This window comes from Peromyscus leucopus, chromosome 22, assembly GCF_004664715.2.
Source record: "Peromyscus leucopus breed LL Stock chromosome 22, UCI_PerLeu_2.1, whole genome shotgun sequence".
Taxonomy (NCBI): domain Eukaryota; kingdom Metazoa; phylum Chordata; class Mammalia; order Rodentia; family Cricetidae; genus Peromyscus; species Peromyscus leucopus.
The window spans coordinates 815,028-832,768 of record NC_051081.1 but is presented as its reverse complement, the minus strand read 5'-3'; the positions used below and the strand labels follow the sequence as shown (position 1 = coordinate 832,768).

Here is a 17,741-nt window from a genome sequence, read left to right as displayed (position 1 = left end):
CTTGGCCACAGCTATAAACCGTCAGCGTTTATCGCTGACCCCACTGTGGCTTCTACTGGAGATTCCTTTCCTTGCTAGGTAGGGGTGGCAAGCTCAGTGAAAGTGAGGGGGCGTGGTCAGGGTGGAGCCCCGCCTAGAATCCCCAATGAGGGGTTGGGGGCGTGGTCAGGGAGTGGAGCACAGGTCCAGTCTTAAGGAATCCCTTGTTTCCATCCCAGAACTATGAAAAATAAATCCTAATCACTGACTAGGTCTTGGTCTGTGGCCTGGCTGTCTGCAGGGCACTAGTCTGGACTTAGCTCTGTGCCACACCGATCCCAGCCCCCACTCCGCGAGGCAGAAGAGTCAGGTGTCAGAGCGGCTCTCTCACGTGGTCACCTCCTCGACACTGCCTTCCTCTCCAAGCAAACCCAGGATGTGGATTCTCTCCACCTCTGCCTCTGAGATGAGGGGACAAACTTGGCCACAGCCTATGACCGGGGTGTTGTGTGTGGGGTGTGATTGATCTGTGTGGTGTGACTGTTGTGGGGACTGACATTTCTCCCTGGGGAGGGAGGAGGGGGAACAGGACCAGGTGTGACGCTGTTACAGAGGACCCAAGTTCCGTTCCCAGCACACATGTTGGTGGCTCACACCGGGAACTGGTACCTCTGGCATCTGGGCACCTCATGCACAGACCAACACAGACAAATATAACAATTAGAAATCTTAGCCGGGCGTTGGTGGCGCACGCCTTAAATCCCAGCACTCGGGAGGCAGAGGCAGGAGGATCTTTGTGAGTTCGAGGCCAGCCTGGGCTACAGAGCAAGATCCAGGAAATGCGCAAAGCTACGAAGAGAAACCCTGTCTCGAAAAAACAAAAAACAAAACAAACAAACAATTAGAAATCTTAGAAAACCTCGAGAAACCTTTCTGGTCTTAGGAACAGTAACAGGGAGGGGACTGGTCACTCTGGCTGGGGTGACCCCCCACTCCCAGCCGGACCGGCTCATGGCATGTCTTTGGCCCGTGGATGCCCTATCGGGAGTGAATACTAACACTATTTTTCCCGTGCAGGGTGGCTCAGAACTTGGGCGGCTGAGGCAGGAGACTGTATGTTCCTGGCCAGCCTGAGCTACACACCAAAATGCTGTCTCAGGGAGGGACACACGTGTTTTCTGCCTGGGCTTGCGCATGCCTTGGCACCTTTGGCAGGACTCAAGGTAGGTGACTTTGCCTTCCCCGGCCTCTGTTTCCTGGGGCCTGACCATGTGGTTGGTGTTAATTCCTGATAGCCCCGCCCAGCAGCTGAGCGGACACACTCGGGAGCCTGAGCCGGTGACTTTATTGCGTGCCTTGGAGGATAGATGTTACACGTGGGACCCCAGATGGTGTTTCGTGTGCTACTGCAGTGGTGTTTCCTGTGGGGCTCCCGTGGAAGATGTTTCACATGGAATCCATGGGCAGGTTTTACATGTAGGGGCCCAGCGGCTGGGTGTTTCACATGGTGGCGTGGGCAGATGTTTGCTTTTGTTCCGTAGGTGGGCAGATGTTCACTGTGGCTCTCGTGGACGGGTGTTGGATGTGGCTCTCATATGGTGCTCCAGTGGTCTAGTGTTTTTGCGTGGCTCCCGTGGGCAGGGGTCCAGGCGCGGCCTAGTATGCCAGGTGCTGTAAAAGCCAGCAGTGCCTTGGGCAGCGCAGCTGGTAACTATAACCCGGCCATTTACAGGTGATCTCCGTGGTGGACTCGGACATATACTCCAGAGAGGAATCCGAGTGACAGGGGGCCAGCTCGGGCACCGAGCTGGTGGCGGCCAGCTCCGAGGCCTGGCTCTTCTGCCCCTGCTTGTTGTTCTTGGAACCCGCATCCCCTGGATCGCTGCCAGCCTGGTTGTGATCAGGGGACGGGCTGGGCGACTGCGCCCTGGGCGAGCCCTGGTTGGAGACGCTGACGCGCTGCGTGGAGGTGGGTGCCGATGCTGCTGTGGCTGCTGCTGACCGGCCGCTCGGCTGAGCCGAGGCTGAGGCCTGAGGGTTCTGCTGGTTGGCTCCCATGTGACGGCCTGTTGTCCGAGAAGTTCCTGCGGTCCGGACCCCTGACTGTACGAATCCCCCAGAGCGCATGGCCGGTTGAGAGGACCCCAAGGAGGTACTGGGCAGCCGGGTACGCTGTGCCGGCCTGGAAGACACACTGCCCCGGCTGTGATGGCCCCGGGCCTTGCTGGGAATCTGGGAGCCGCTGACTGAGCCGGTGGCCAGCTGGCCCCGGGACGCGTTAGTGGAACCTGGGCTGACTGGAGACGGAGACTGCCCGTTCACCGCCCGTGACGGGCTTCCTGTCGGCTTGCTTGGGCTCGAGACTCGGCGCTGATGTCGGGTCTCCGTGTGGGAGTCCAAGGAGGAGTCAGAGGCCTGGGCGTCAGCTGTGTGTTCCTTGTCATTGTCCAGGGGCTCCGCACACAGACTGCCATGGGACCTCACTTGTGCTTCAAGAGCGGGGTCTGACTTGTCTTGGCTGTGGAGAGGAAAAGGATGGCGGTGAGGGCGGATGAGGCTGGCTGGGGAGCCCGTGGGAATGTGCCGTCAGCTCAGCTGCAGAGGCAAGCGGGTCACCCCCTGCTGACATCTGAACACAGCCCCACTCTGCTCCTCGGGGGCGCATGCACACACTCGTCCCCAGAGCAGCACGCACCACCATACACAGGCACACAGATGCAGAGCCACACACGACACCCACACAGAATGCATAAGAACCCTGCACAACCCCTCCTGAGGAATTACATACGGTCCTGTTCCAGAGCGGCTGGGGTTTCCGTTGTTGATGCTGGGGTGACGAGAGCCCGACCCCGAGCTAGGGCCTGCAGTACTGGTTCCCGACAGCCAGGGAGAGAGAGGCACAGTAAGAGAAAAGCGGAGCCATGCAGGGGTGGTCAGGATGCAGGGCAGGGGCGAAGCCAGAGTCAGGAGGCTCAAGGCCAGAGGGGCAGACAGAGAGGGCCAGCTGAGACCCAGGAGCCAGAGAGGGCGGGGGTGACCCCGTCACACCTGTCACCCCAGTACTCAGGAAGGCAAGAAGATGAATATGAAAAGGTCACCCTCACCTATTTAGTGAGCTAGCCTGGGCTACACGAAATCCTTTCTGTCCCAAAATAAATGAACTAGCCATGTGTGGTGGCACACACCTTTAATCCTAGCTCTCAGGAGGCTTGGATAGGTGGATCTCTATGAGTTCCAGGCCAGCCTGGTCTACAAAGAAGATCCCGTCTCAAAACAAACAAACAAACCCAGGATCCAGATCCAGCCCACTGGGCGTCTACCCCAAGTACACACCGTCCCGAGTTATCCCAGCTGCCACGTCCAACACTCTTCCGCTGAGCTGATTCACGGCGCTGTCTAGAGCCACGTGGTGTTTTAGAAACAGTGGTCGTATGACGCGATGGTACAGTATTAGCGCCCCATTCCAGGGCCCCGGAGTCATGCAGAATAACAGGAAGGCGCACTGCATGGGGACACAGCACGTTGTCACACAGGCCCTGCTCCCACACGAGGACACAGCACACTGTCACACAGGCCCTGCCCACCACACGGGGACACACCACACTGTCACACGGGCCCTGCCCACCACACCACACTGTCACACGGCCCTGCCCCACACGGGGACACAGCACACTGTCACACAGGACCCTGCCCACCTTGCCCGCGTAGTAGAAAGGGAACCAGAACAGGAGTAGATCGCTGAAGAACTCGACCAGACCGAACAGGGCGTACACCACCCAGTAGGTTAGCCACACAGTGTCGTCTTCCTTGCTTGGGCTCTCGATGGCTTTGACTCTGTCCAGACGGGAATGCACATGGCTACTCAGGTGCTCCCCGGGAACCCCAGAGCCCGCCCCGCCCCGCCCCCCGGCCCCGCCCCCCGCCCCGCCCGCGGCCCCGCCCGCCCGCGGCCCCACCCGCCCCGCCCCCGCCCGCGGCCCCGCCCGCACTCACGAAGCATATGCGGGGTATACAAATCCGATGACATTGCACAGTAGAGACGCCCCGTAGCCGAACAGAAGATACAGGCTTAGGAGGGCGAGGGCTCCTGGAAGACAAGGGTGGCCTGCAATGTCTCTGGTGTCGTCTGCAGCCTGCACCTCCTTCCTGGGCAATGCATCCCGGCTGCTGCCTTGAACCCTGGTCTCATGTCTGCTGTATCTCCCTCATGGGGTGGGAGCGGCCGAGTGCCCCAGAGCTGGCAAGGACCTCATTCAGCTCCAGGCTGGGGCTCGGTTTGGGGTCAAGAGTTCGTTCGTTTGTTTGTTCTTTTTTTCTTTGTCTTTTTCTTTGAGACAGGGTCTCACAATGCAGTCCTGGCTGGCCTCAAACTCACCGAGAGCTGCCTGCTGCCATCTCCCGAGTGCTGGGATCAAAGGTGTGCTCTGCCGTGTTGGCTGATTTTTTTGTTGTTTGTTTGTTTGTTTTTTAAGATTGTGTCTTGCTTTGTAGCCCAGACTGGCCTTGGACCCTGGCTCCTCCTATCTCAGCCTCTGGAGTGCTAGTGTGATAGTGTACACACAGAGTACACTTCTATGCCGTGAGTTCAGTGCCAGCCTGGGCTACGTGAATCCATGTCTCAAACCCCGCTACCTAAAGAGGGTTGATCCGATGCTTTCCATGCGAGCATGGTGACTTGGGCTTGGGCCCCCAGCACATGCCACCAAAAGAAAGCAAACAGGCTTGCTGCCCTATGTCTGCTGCCCCGGCACTTGGCAGAGGGGACAGAGACGAACGGATCCTTGGACCTCATTAGTCAGTGTCACCAAAGCAGCAAGCTGCAGGTCCCGGGAAACGCCGTCTCCAGACAGGGGAGAGTGGCCGGCCAGAGGGTGCAACAGGGAAAGACACTTGCCAAGTAATCGGGGACGCCCGATCTGATGGCTCCAGCAACTCGATGGGAGGAGACACACACACTCACACTCACACACTCACTCACACTCTCACGCACACACATTCACACACACTCACACACACATACACACACTCACACTCACACACCCTCACACACATCCTCACACACACTCTCTCTCCTTGTTTGTTTGGAGGGGGCTATGCTATTCCATGTTCTACAGTTCCACCGATCAGATCTCCACACGCTGGAGTGTCCACGGGCCAGTGAGGCCGGCCCTGTAGCTCCCTCGCTCTCCCTTACCACATTCGAGGGAGCGGCCTTCTGGCCACTAAGACATTCTTAGCAATGAAAAGCCTGGGGCTTTGGCTGCCTTTGTAAACTTGATGCTAGAAAGGGTCATGGGGAGGGGGGCTGGAGAGCTGGCTCAGCGGTTAGAGCACTGGCCGTTCTTCCAGAGGTCCTGAGTTCAATTCCCAGCAACCACAAGGTAGCTCTCAACCATCTGTGATGAGATCTGGCGCCCTCTTCTGGCCTGCTGGGCCAGATACATGCAGACAGAACACTGTGTACATAATAAATAATCTTTAAAAAAAAAAAAAAAGGGTCATGGGAGAGCTGGGAGCCTGTGGGAAGGTGCTGGGGGCCTGAGGCCTTGTGCACTCTAGGGAAGGTCAGAGGTTAGGCTGAGCTGACAGATGGGAGAGCTTATCTGTGAGAGGGGACCTTTGCCCTCGGGGTAGCTGGGGCCCAGATGTCTCCTCCTTCCTTCCCCCAGACTGTTATCTGCTGGGACACAGGCTTCTGTGTCTTAGGTCAGGGTGCCTGCCCCTCCTTCCACCTGCTCTGGGTCTTATCCTCCAGGACCTGAGGCTCAAGAGGAGGGGGACCCAGCGGGCCCCAGCGGGCTAGGGTCACCTTCCCATCACTGCCCTGAGTCTAAGCTGCCCGCCTCATTTCGGGCCTGGGGGCACAGGGTGGCCATTTGGAGCAGCTGAAACCTAAGAATCCATCTCTATTGGGATAAGTGTCCTGAAGCAGGTGGGGGATGCCACCCCGTCTCTGGGATTGATGGGGGAAGGGCTGCCCCAGTGTACTGGGCCCTCAATCTCTTTAACTGCAACCTCAGCGGGAGGAGGATAATCGTGGACACCAAGCCCATAGGGCAGGGAGAGGAGGCTCGGTGAAGAGGGGCAGGACGTGGAGAGATGGACAGCTTTCCAACACAGCCCTGACCCCTGTGCCTCAGTTTCCATCCTGGAGACACCCAAGCTGTTCCCCTCCTGGCCACCCCCTCCCTGGGTACTATGATGTAATTTCCCTAGTGATGGTGAAACCCTGATCAGAGGTTGCAGTCTGTACCTGGGGCCATGCACAGTGGGAGTGTCACCCCAAGGAGAGGGGCATCCTGGGATCTGGGCACAGATATAACACACACACACACACACACACACACACACACACACACACACACGGGACGGGAGTCCACCCTCCAGCCAGCGAGGAAGTGAGAGAACACAGAACTCTTGGGATCCGTCTGTCTGGAGAAGGGGCTTCATGACCTGGGATACAGGTCACATAGAACCCCACAGCCTTGTGATTCAGGAAGGGACTTCAGGACAAGGCTGTGGGATTCTGAAGACACAAAAAGGGGGCACACGGAAATCATTTTGGAGAGACCCAGGGGCCCTTATCACACTTGCAGAAAGGCCTGAACTAGAATGGACCTACAATTGGGATACTTGGATGGTTCCTCCCCCAGGCTCCCAACCCCCCAAATCCCAGCTGACACCTCAGTTAAACATTGACTCAAAGCTATTGTGTTGCGGCAAGAGGAAGAGGTCAGGGTGCTGGGTCAGTCTCCATGTTCCAGAGATGCATGGAGAATTTCTCCATGAGAATATTCGAGAAGGGTTTGGGAACACGCAGGGGACTGAGTGGGGGCGTCCCTTGTTTCTCCACCCACACAGGGGTCAGCTGGGCCACTGGAAAAACCAGACTTGCAGGAACTTGGGGCCTGGTATGCAGCCAGGGCCCCAGGAAGAGGCAGGCTGCACCGCTTCGGAACACTAGGGTGGCCTTTTCCAAAGACCTTGGAGAAAAGGCAGACAAATTAAAGACCCTCTTCTCCAGAATCTAGAATAAGACCCCACAGGCAGGTCAGAGTCCTCAGGCGTCGGGGTCCATGGGGGAACCAGAACATGTTCCCCTTGCATGGATGAGGACTCAGGACATCTTAGTTTCCTGTTGGACACTCAGCTGTGCACCTCTTCCCAGGCAGGATGGGACCCTAGAGTCAGGTCCGGGTGCCTAGACCCTCACGAGGCCTTTCGCCAGGTCCCTCTGGGACCTGAGATAAGCAATCCTTCCAGATCTGAGTCTTTACGGCCTTGCAGAGGCCCTCAGGGACCTGGGATGTGAACCCCGTCCAGGTAGGTCAGAGTCGCCAGGACCTCACGACGCCTAAACAAGGACTCGGGATGTGAGTCCCTCTTAGGGATACCGCAGCTAGGTCTGAGCTCCCAGAGCCTCCCATAACCCGTCGGAGACCTAAGATGGGAACCCCTCCCAGGGTGAGGGCACCCAAGCCTTCACGGTGCCCGTCCGGTCCTTGGGCCATGGCCCCCTTTCCAGGGATGGAACCCAGGACCAGGTCTGGGTTCCCGGGGCCCCCTGGAACCCGTCTAGGACCCGCGACGCGCGCCCTTGCCAGGGGTGGGACCCAGGACCTCACGGCGCCCGTCGGCGACCCGCGACGTGCACCCCTCTTCCAGGCTCACCCACGGCGAGATACCGCTTCTCTACACCGGTCCTGGCTTCGAGCGCCCCGAGCGCTTCGGTGGCAACGTTCTTCTGTTCTAGAAATCGCTCGAAGCGCTGGCGCAGACCGTCCATGGCAGCGGCGGGCCCGGGGCAGCCCGCTCAAGCACACCCGCAGCCTCGCGCACCGGCCGCCTCGAGAGCGCACGGCCCTGACCGCCCGCGCACCGCCCGGCCCCGCCCCCGACCCGCTGCTTTCAGCCCCCCGCCCTGGCTCCGCCCCCGGCTCCCGACTCTGGCCAATGGGAGGGCAAGGCGGACAAAGGAGGTGGGGCCTGCCCCGTCTCCCCCGCCGCATGGCCCTCTGGCCAGGGTGGAGGCCGGCGGAGCCTCGAGGAGGCCGGAGGGGGCGGGGCGCCAGGCTACCGGTGCGTTGATTGGTCAAGAGGGAGTGGCACGGTACTGATTGGACAAGCCGTTGATTATTGACGGTGAGCGGTTAAAAGTGGGTGGAGCTAGGCGAGGAACAGGTGGGAGGTGCCCGGTTAGGGTCAGTGCTGATTGGACAGGCTAGAGAAGGCGGGGTTGATCACAAAGGGGGAGGGACTACGGTGGAAAAGAACGATGCTGATTGGAAGACCTGGGGAGGCCGGGCTGACTCTCGGAGGAGGGGCATAGAGGAAAGTGGGCGGAGCCAAATAGAAGGTGGAGGGTGCCCCTGTGATCTTGAACCTGCTCCTAAGGGCCCAATAGAGGGGTTGTCCTTGTATAAGTGGGGAAACTGAGGCCCCCGACAGCTTAGGTCTGTGTGGATGTCTCTCCATGCGGGATATCGCCACCCCTCATGGGTAGGGGGGGAAGAGGAAGCCGCAGGGCCCCTTGGGAGTTGAAAGCTTCAGGGTTGCTATGGTGTCCGGGATGGGGTGGCTTCCGGAGGCCCCGCCCCCCGCCCCGCCCCCCGCTATGCGGCCCTCCCCGACTGCGCTGTGGCTGGGTCTGGCCTCGGCTTTGGCCCTCCTGGCTGTGGGGTGGGCCTCAGCCCGGGCCCCTGTCTATGTCAGCAGCTGGGCCGTGCGGGTGACCAAAGGTTACCAGGAGGCTGAGCGCCTGGCACGTAAATTTGGCTTCGTCAACCTGGGACAGGTGGGTGGGACCTGGATGGACGGGACACGGGGTGGGGACCTGGAGGACCCGGACAGGTGGGAGGGGGTCCCTCAGGTATGAAGAACGCGTCTGCGTGCCCCCCACCCCATCCGTGTTCAGTTTGGGACCCCGCCGCGGAAACTGGACTCCGTCCTCGGGGGACTCTGTCCAAGGAGCAAGGTCCCAGCCGATGCCCCTGTCCGTCCCAGATCTTCCCTGACGACCTGTATTTCCATCTACGGCACCGGGGTGTGGCCCAGCAGTCCCTGACCCCGCACTGGGGCCACCGTCTGCGCCTGAAGAAAGAGCCCAAGGTGAGTGAGCCCATGGCTGCGATCGAAGGACAACCAGCCGCCTTCCGTCCGTCTGGTTCTTGTTATGAGAGGCCTGTCGGTTTGCGAAGTGGGGCCTGCCTGGGGAAGTCATGGAAGAGCATGGCATCTCCACAACATGGCACTGGGGGGCTCTTACTGGTGGGCCCCGCGCCGCTTCTCAAGGATGGAGGTCCTCGGGCACTACTCCTTTCCCCGCTCCAAGCCCTGAGATGTAGGGAAGGGAACTGGTCCATTTCAACACCCCGGAACACTGTGTCCCAGGCGAGAATCAGTGAGTGTGCAGCTGAATCGGGAGGGAGCAGAGCCCATGGTGTGTGGGGAACTTCTCTAAGCACATCCACAATGGGCCAGTCCTCCCTTAGGAACAGCTCTTAGCAAGGACCCGGCATGGAGTTGCGGTAGTGTGGCCACAGTGGGTCACAAGATGCACTCAGGAGGTGCTCACCTTCAGCATCAGGAACTGTCTTAGTTACTGTGCTACTGCAGTGACAAAAAACGCCATGATCAAGGCAACTTATAGAAAGAAGAGTTTATTGGAGCGTGCAGCGTCAGAGGACGAGTCCGTGAACCCCACGGCGGGGAGCATGGCAGCAGGCTGGCACGTGGGGCAGTGGCTGTGAGCTGACATCCTTATCCACAAGGAGGAAGCAAAGAGCCCTCCTGGGAGACTGACCTCAAGGCCTTCGCCAACAAGGCCACAGCTTCTAGTCCTTCCTAAACCAACTGGGCACCAAGCATTCCAACAGAAGAGTCCTTCCAACCACCACAGGGACTGTCTTCAGAGCCAAACCCCGAGGAAAGGGGGAAGACCAACAGGAGGAGGAGGAAGGGGGAGAGAGTGTGGAGCGAACGAGAGAGGAGAGGAGACGAATGGGTGGATGGAGAAGGGGACCTGAGCTGGTTTTGACTGGCAGAACAGCACACATGAAGGTCCTGGGGTGAAAGAGAACACATGAGCTCGTCCCTGGTTGCTGGCTGTGGCTGAGTGAGGGGCAGGCTGACTGCTGAAGGCCAGTGGGGCGATAGGTGTGCTGATGTTGGACCAAGGGGGAGGTGACAGGGCCCAGGGCTCAGCGGGCAGAGCACTTGCTCAGCAAGCAGGCAGTCCTGGGGTCCACGCAGTGAGCAGGCAGGAGAGCACACACTCGTCGTCAGCGACACACAGTTTGAGGCCACTGGGCCCTATCTCAGAAAACAGAGGTAAGGGCTGGAGAGATGGCTCAGTGGTTAAGAGCACTGACTGCTCTTCCAGAGGTCCTGAGTTCAATTCCCAGCAACCACATGGTGGCTCACAACCACCTGTGATGAGATCTGGTGCCCTCTTCTGGCCTGCAGCCATATATGCAGGCAGAATACTGTATACATAATGAATAAATAAATCTTTAAAAAAAAAAAAAAAAGAAAAAAAAAAACAGAGGTAGAAACAGAGAGCCAGGGAGTCGGCTCAGAGGTAAAGATGCCTGCGGCCTGGCTGGCTGAGCTCAGGTCCCAGGATCTACATAGTGGAAGGAGAAACTGACTCCCCCGTTACTTTTTTAAAAATGCAAACACTTTTTAATCTGTATCTCCTTTGATTGACATTAGTGTTTGTCCGGCTTGTCTGTACATGCACCACATGCTCGCAGGTCCCGAGGGGGTCAGAAGAGGGCACGAGAGCTACTTGGAATTTGTCCCTGATGGTTGTGAGCCGCCATGTAGATCCTGGGAATGGAACCCCAGTCCCCTGCAAGAGCGGCCAGTGCTCTTAATCACTGAGCCACCTCTCCAGCTACACACACACACACACACACACACACACACACACACACACACGAGAGAGAGAGAGAGAGAGAGAGAGAGAGAGAGAGAGAGAGAGAGGGGACACATGTAAAACAAGTGGGAAGAGCAGACACACGGAGGTGGTGGAAGTTGTGTGGCATGGGACCAGGGGTGTCCTGACCCAGAAAGAGTGTTGGAGTGGGGGGTGTTCAAAGTGCTGCTGGGCTGGGAGTCGGGGGACACACCTTTGACCCCAGCATTCCAAAGGCAGCCAGCTTAGTCTACACAGGGAGTTCCAGGCCCGTCAGGGCTACACAGTGTGACCCTGTCTCAAAAGAAAAATCTAGTGCCCTGGGAGGGAGCCAGCAGGACTTGGCGAGAAGGATCTGGAACAAGGACAGAGGAGTAGGGTTGGGACCAGAAGAGCCACACTGGTTCCCAGCAGCTTCACTCATGCATCCTCAGGCCTCAGTGGTCTCTGAGAACACAGCTTGAGGATCGTGGGCGACCCAAGAGCAGTCCAAGCTAACATTCCTATCTCTTCAGAAGGACGTCCATGGAGTTCCACAGCCTCCTGCCCACATTCCCACCCCCTGGAGGCAGTGGCCAGTCCAGCCCCTGTGTCCCTCCCTCTGCAGGTGCAGTGGTTTGAGCAACAGACTCTGAGGCGGCGGGTGAAGCGCTCCCTGGTGGTGCCCACAGACCCTGGTTTTCCAAGCAATGGTACATGGTGAGCGCTTGGGCTGGACTGGGGGGGGGCAGGGCAGGGGAGGGGAGGGCACCAGCCTGAGCACCACTGACCTAGGTTCCTCTTCGTTTGCCATAGAACAATGAGATACAGCCAGATCTCAATATCCTGAAGGTCTGGAACCAGGGACTGACCGGCCGGGGAGTGGTGGTCTCCATCTTGGATGACGGCATTGAGAAGGACCACCCGGACCTCTGGGCTAATTATGTGAGTCCTTGGGCTAGAGTTCAGAGGTTAGAGCACTGGCTGCTCTTCCAGAGGTCCTGAGTTCAGTTCCCAGCACCCACATGGTGGCTCACAACCATCTGTGATGAGATCTGGCGCCCTCTTCTGGCCTGCAGGCAAAACACTATGTACATAAATAAATAAATCTTTTTTTTTGGGGGGGGGGGTTGAGGCAGGGTTTCTCTGTATATCCCTGGCTGTCCTGGAACTCGTTCTGTAGACCAGGCTGGCCTCCAACTCACAGAGATCCGCCTGCCTCTGCCTCCCGAGTGTTGGGGTTAAAGGCGTGCGCCACCACCGCCCGGCTAAATAAATAAATCTTTTAAAAAAAATTATGTGAGTCCTCCCAGGACCCCCAGTTCCATCCCCTCATCCCTGTCTCTCTTTCCCTGCTCGCCTTCCAGGACCCTCTGGCCAGCTATGACTTCAATGACTATGACCCAGATCCCCAGCCTCGCTACACACCCAGCGATGAGAACCGGTGAGTGGGTGCCGAGGTACCCCTGGGCCTGCAGAAATGCCATTCCAAGGTGGGCCGTGACACATGTCTGTCTGCTTTCCTCCTTGCCCGGAAACAGGCATGGGACCCGCTGCGCAGGGGAGGTGTCTGCCACAGCTAACAACGGCTTCTGTGGCGCTGGTGTGGCCTTCAATGCCAGGATTGGAGGTACCAGGGGTGGAGGCCGGGGGACGCTAGGATAAGCTTGACCAGTGGAAGAACACTACTCCCACCCCCTTCCCGTTCCCACCACTGGGCGGGGCCAGGCCCCAGGCTGAGGGCGACTGAAAGGTGGCAGCGGGGAGGTGGCCGGGAAGGGCAACCAGCGCGGGCGCTGGTGCAAGGCCCACGCCCACCCGCGCAGGCGTGCGCATGTTGGATGGAACCATCACGGACATCGTGGAGGCACAGTCCCTCAGCCTGCAGCCGCAGCACATACACATCTACAGCGCCAGCTGGGGGCCCGAGGATGACGGTCGCACGGTGGACGGGCCGGGCATACTCACTCGGGAGGCCTTCAGGCGTGGCGTGACCAAGGTGCCAAGGGCGCGTGCGCACCCTGGGCGGAGGGGACCAGGCCCCAAGGCTGGAGGGCTGACCGCGTTCCGGGTCACTCTGCACCCAGGGCCGCCAAGGGCTGGGCACACTGTTCATCTGGGCCTCGGGAAACGGCGGCCTCCACTACGACAACTGCAATTGTGATGGCTACACCAACAGCATCCACACGCTGTCCGTGGGCAGCACCACGCGGCAGGGCCGGGTGCCCTGGTACAGCGAGGCCTGCGCCTCCACCTTCACCACCACCTTCAGCAGCGGGGTGGCCACCGACCCTCAGATCGTGAGCACCGGGCCAGCCCGCCCCGCAGGGACCAGGCCCCGCCCCGCAGGGACCAGACCACGCCCCCGCAGGGACCAGACCCCGCCCCGCAGGGACCAGGCCCCGCCCCGCAGGGACCAGACCCCGCCCCGCCCCGCAGGGACCAGACCCCGCCCGCGCAGGGGACCAGACCCCGCCCCGCCCCGCAGGACCAGCCCCGCCCGCAGGGACCAGACCCGCCCCCCCCCCCCCCCGCAGGACCCCCCGCCCCGCAGGGACCAACCGCCCCGCAGGGACCAGGACCCGCCCCGCAGGGACCAGACCCGCCCCGCAGGGACCAGACCCGCCCCCGCAGGGACCAGAGCCCCGCCCCGCAGGGACCAGACCCCCCCCCCCCCCCCCCCCCCCCCCCCCCCCCCCCCCCCCCCCCCCGCAGGGACCAGACCCCGCCCCGCAGGGACCAGACCCCGCCCCCGCAGGGACCAGACCCCGCCCCCGCCCCGCAGGGACCAGACCCCGCCCCCGCAGGGACCAGGCCCCGCACCCCGCCCCCGTAGGGACCAGACCCCGCCCCGCAGGACCAGGCCCGCCCGCCCCGTCGCGGCCCCCCCGCCCTCGTGCGCCTTCCCGCCCCGCAGGCCCTCCGACTCTTCCAAAACTAGACGCAACCACCTCGGCCCATTGGCAACGCCGCTCTGCCTCACGGGCAAGATCCGCGCCAGTGCCGGCCGCCTGTATCCCCGCCGCCCGTGTCCCCGCCGCCCGTGTCCCCGCCACCCGTGTCCCCGCCACCTGCAGACCCTGCCTCTGCTGGGCTGGCTGAGGTCCCCACCCACACGGACACACCACACACACACACACACACACACACACACACACCACACGAGTCACGGCCCCTACCACTTCTCTCTCGAGGCTGAGGCCTGGTGACCCAGCTCGCCTGTCCCCGGATGGGGGCCAAGTACCAGGGCCCGAGTCTCAGTCTTCCTTGGCACTTTTTTTTTTTTCATTTTGTTTTTTTGAGACAGGGTTTCTGTGCAGCCCTGGCTGTCCTGGATCTCACTCTGTAGACCAGGCTGGCCTCGAACTCACAGAGATCCGCCTGCCTCTGCCTCCCCAGTGCTGGGATAAAAGGCGTGTGCCTCCCGGCCTGGTCTTGGTACTTTTTAGATGTAGGGCTGTGTCATTTTGAACGCAGTCCACAGTGGTTTTGGAGCCTAGTCCTTAGCAGTTTTAGACCTCAGCCCTTCGTAATGGTTGAGCTCAGTCCTCAGTACTTGCTAAACTTAGTCGTTAGTATTCACCATGTAGACCAGGGCAGCCCGGAAGTCACACTACGCCTGCTTCCGCCCCAGGAGTGCTGGGGTTGAACGCCTGCATCACCAGGCCTGGGGCTTTTAGTACCTTTCGAGCTTAGTCCTCGGTGCCTTCATACCTAGCTCAATCCTCAGCACTTTGTGGACTTAGTCCCTAGTACCTTCCAAACGAGTCCTCGCCTGGGCCGCGCCCTGGGCTCAAGATCCGTCTGTCCCCAGGTCACCACGGACCTGCACCACCAGTGCACAGACAAGCACACGGGCACCTCGGCCTCCGCGCCCCTGGCCGCTGGCATGATCGCCCTGGCTCTGGAGGCCAAGTAGGTGACCTGGGGCCCCGCCCACCTCCCCGCCCCCACGGGCGGCGCCCGGCTCACCCGCCCTCGCCCCCCCAGCCCGCTCCTGACCTGGAGGGACCTGCAGCACCTGGTGGTCCGCGCGTCCAGGCCGGCGCAGCTGCAGGCGGAGGACTGGAGGATCAACGGCGTGGGGCGCCAAGGTGCGGCGGGGCCAGGCAGGGGACCGGGGAGCCGTGCGCGCAGGGCGAGTGACGGTTCCCCTCCCGTGCAGTGAGCCACCACTACGGCTACGGGCTGCTGGACGCGGGGCTCCTGGTGGACCTGGCTCGCGTGTGGCTGCCCACGCAGCCGCAGAAGAAATGTGTCATTCGGGTGGTGCACACCCCCACGTGAGGGAGGCCCCGCCCCGCCCCGCCGGGGAGGGTCCAGCCACGCCCGCTGGAGGGAGGCCCCGCCCACACCCCAGGAGGCAGGTCCAGGTCTCCACCCTGCACGTTGTTGCAGCCTCCCCTACCTCCCCACCCTAGTCCAAGGCAGGGAAGATGCCCCGAAGCCTCAGATTACCCATCTGAGGAAGGAGAGTGCCCTCAGGCCCTCGGACCCCCAGACCCGCCTCCCGGCGCCACCCGGCCCACGGCAGGCCCACAGGACCGTCCTCACCTTACCAGCTCCATCCTGCCCCGGATGCTGGTGTCGAAGAACGTGTCTGCGTGCTCTTACGGCTCGCACCGCCTCATCCGCTCGCTGGAGCACGTGCAGGTGCAGCTGTCCCTGTCCTACAGCCGCCGCGGGGACCTGGAGATCTCGCTCACCAGCCCCATGGGCACGCGCTCCACGCTTGTGGCCATCAGGTGTGAGATCCTCCGGTGGCCCTGTGGGCGAGGGCAGCCCTGCCCGGCCGCGGCAGGCACCCCAGCGGGCGGGCCTGAGAGGACGCGTGTTAAACGCCACCGCCCTGTGTCTCCCGTGCCGCCCGCCGGCCACAGACCCTTGGATATCAGCGGCCAAGGCTACAACAACTGGATCTTCATGTCCACCCACTACTGGGATGAGGACCCGCAGGGCCTGTGGACCCTGGGCCTGGAGAACAAGGGCTACTACTTTAACACAGGTGAGAGCTGGCTGCGCTGCTGGGATGCGGGCTGCAGGGCTGCTGGGATGCGGGATGCAAGGCTGCGGCTGCTGGGATGCGGGCTGCAGGGCTGCTGGGCTGCGGGATGCAGGGCTGCTGGGATGCGGGATGCAGGGCTGCTGGGATGCGGAATGCGGGATGCAAGGCTGCTGGGATGCGGCTGCGGGATGCGGGATGCAAGGCTGCGGGCTGCGGCTGCTGGGATGCAGGATGCAAGGCTGCAGGGCTGCTGGGATGCGGGATGCAGGGCTGGGATGCGGGATGCAGGCTGCAGGCTGCGGGCTGGGGCTGTTGGGCTGCAGGGGCTGCTGGGCTGCAGGGCTGTGGGATGCGGGCTGCAGGGCTGGGGACCCTCCCTGTTGTAGTTGACTCACAACCACAGAGGGTCCCAGGGGTTTTCTTGGAGAGACCATACAACAGTTACTTTAGCACACAGTAGGTGTTTTTACCCGAGGAAGGTGGGTCCCAGACACTGGTGCACAGTAGGTGTACAGTTACGGGGAAACATGGGGGAGGAGGATCTGACCACTGGGACACAGTAGGTGTAGTGCCGTTACCTGAAGGAAGTGGATGGGGGGCGGTCTGAGCACAGTGGCGCACAGTAGGTGCAATCACCTGAGGAAGGGAGGGGAGTCTGGCCATCGGTACACAGTATGTGTGCAACAACCTGGGAGAGTCATGGGGGTGGTCTGACCAGTGGTGAACAATAAGGAATTAACTACCTGAGGGATAAGATGAGATCTGGCCACCAGCACACAGTAGGTGTGTAGCCGCCAGGCTCAGTTGATATGGGGCCCTGGGTGGGAGCCACTGAGGTTGGCTACAGAGCCTGGCAGGCCACCGACAGCCTGCCCCCTGGTGCCCACCACGACCCCTGCCCAGGAACTCTGTTCTACTACACGCTGCTGCTGTACGGGACGGGCGAGGACATGACGGCGCGGCCCCAGGGCCCCCAGGTGACCAGCCGCGCGCGCGTGCGTGCAGAGGGACACAGAGGGGCTGTGCCAGGGTGAGTGGCCGCAGCGCATGGTCACTTGTCGGGGGAGGAGGCGCAGCGGCCCGGGATGGGTGGGCGGGCACTGGCTGTCCCCTCCAGCGGCAGCCTCACCCCATTCCCATTCTGTCCCTGTACAGAAAGCCATGTTCCCCCCGCCGGCCTGGCCTGGCTCTGCCTCCTCTCCGGCCGGCAGTGGTGGCTCCACAGCCACACAGAGCAGCCAGTGACCGAGGGACAGGCCAGCTGTCACCCTCCTGTTACACCTGCTGGGGCGGCCTGACCAGCGACTGCACTGCCTGTCCCCTGTCCCTAGTGCTGGATGAGCCCCACGGCTCCTCCAAGGCCTGCCATCTCCGGCGGCCACCACGGCTACCAGTCCCGGGCCATGGCGCTGGCCCAGCTGGCAGAGCCTTCAGGAGACCCCTCTGGGCTTGAGGAAGGCCCGCCCACCCCAGGCTAGACGCCCCAATGCCCGAGACCCTGAAGGCTGGGGAGGCAGAGATGCCTGACTCAAAGGACGGAAGGGCGGCACCCCAAGGCCCCGCTCCCAGGCTGGAACAGGACCCTGCCCCCAGAAGGCCCGGGCAGATCATCGGGAGGCCACTGCGTGGGCCACGGCTGCTCCTGCTGGAAGAGGTGTCTTCTTACTCGTTTCGGAGCAGGACTGGGGTGCAGTGGGCAGAGGTCAGACCACAGCCACCCACCATCTGTCCCTGCCCTGCCCCGGGTCTGACCTCATAGTTGGTAAATAAAAGTTAAATGGATGTCCAGTCTGTGGTGTCCTTCAGGGCAGGGTGTGCCCAGCAAGACAGGGGCCCCTGGAGGGCTGAGGAGCCATAAGG

The 17,741-nt window shown here is 61.2% G+C and overlaps 2 protein-coding genes across 4 annotated transcripts; one reads left to right on the top strand and one right to left on the bottom strand.

Moving 5' to 3' along the window:
* Window positions 1-1,304: 1,304 nt before the first annotated feature.
* Reep6 (receptor accessory protein 6) lies at window positions 1,305-7,872 on the bottom strand. 3 transcript variants are annotated; one of them, XM_037198211.1, is made up of 6 exons: window positions 7,651-7,872; window positions 3,973-4,066; window positions 3,675-3,813; window positions 3,313-3,481; window positions 2,764-2,848; window positions 1,305-2,497 (listed from the first exon to the last, which is right to left on the bottom strand). In XM_037198211.1, the coding sequence occupies exons 1-6, from the start codon at window positions 7,763-7,765 to the stop codon at window positions 1,636-1,638; spliced, it is 1,464 nt and encodes a 487-aa protein (XP_037054106.1). In that variant the 5' UTR covers window positions 7,766-7,872; the 3' UTR covers window positions 1,305-1,635. The 3 variants fall into 3 exon arrangements, with proteins under 3 accessions (XP_037054106.1, XP_028714406.1, XP_028714407.1); XM_028858573.2 differs by having other exon boundaries at window positions 2,433-2,497; window positions 2,768-2,848; window positions 7,651-7,871; XM_028858574.2 differs by lacking the exon at window positions 2,764-2,848 and having other exon boundaries at window positions 2,433-2,497; window positions 7,651-7,871.
* A 288-nt stretch (window positions 7,873-8,160) lies between these two features.
* Pcsk4 (proprotein convertase subtilisin/kexin type 4) lies at window positions 8,161-17,524 on the top strand. The gene is given in 17 exon segments (XM_028858606.2): window positions 8,161-8,773; window positions 8,983-9,087; window positions 11,505-11,565; window positions 11,568-11,596; window positions 11,693-11,821; window positions 12,244-12,320; window positions 12,418-12,506; window positions 12,703-12,875; window positions 12,964-13,176; window positions 14,691-14,791; window positions 14,867-14,970; window positions 15,042-15,159; window positions 15,439-15,621; window positions 15,757-15,881; window positions 16,785-16,869; window positions 16,871-16,911; window positions 17,037-17,524. Coding segments are annotated over 17 exon segments (2,013 nt in total). The 5' UTR covers window positions 8,161-8,536; the 3' UTR covers window positions 17,180-17,524.
* The last annotated feature ends 217 nt before the right edge of the window (window positions 17,525-17,741 follow it).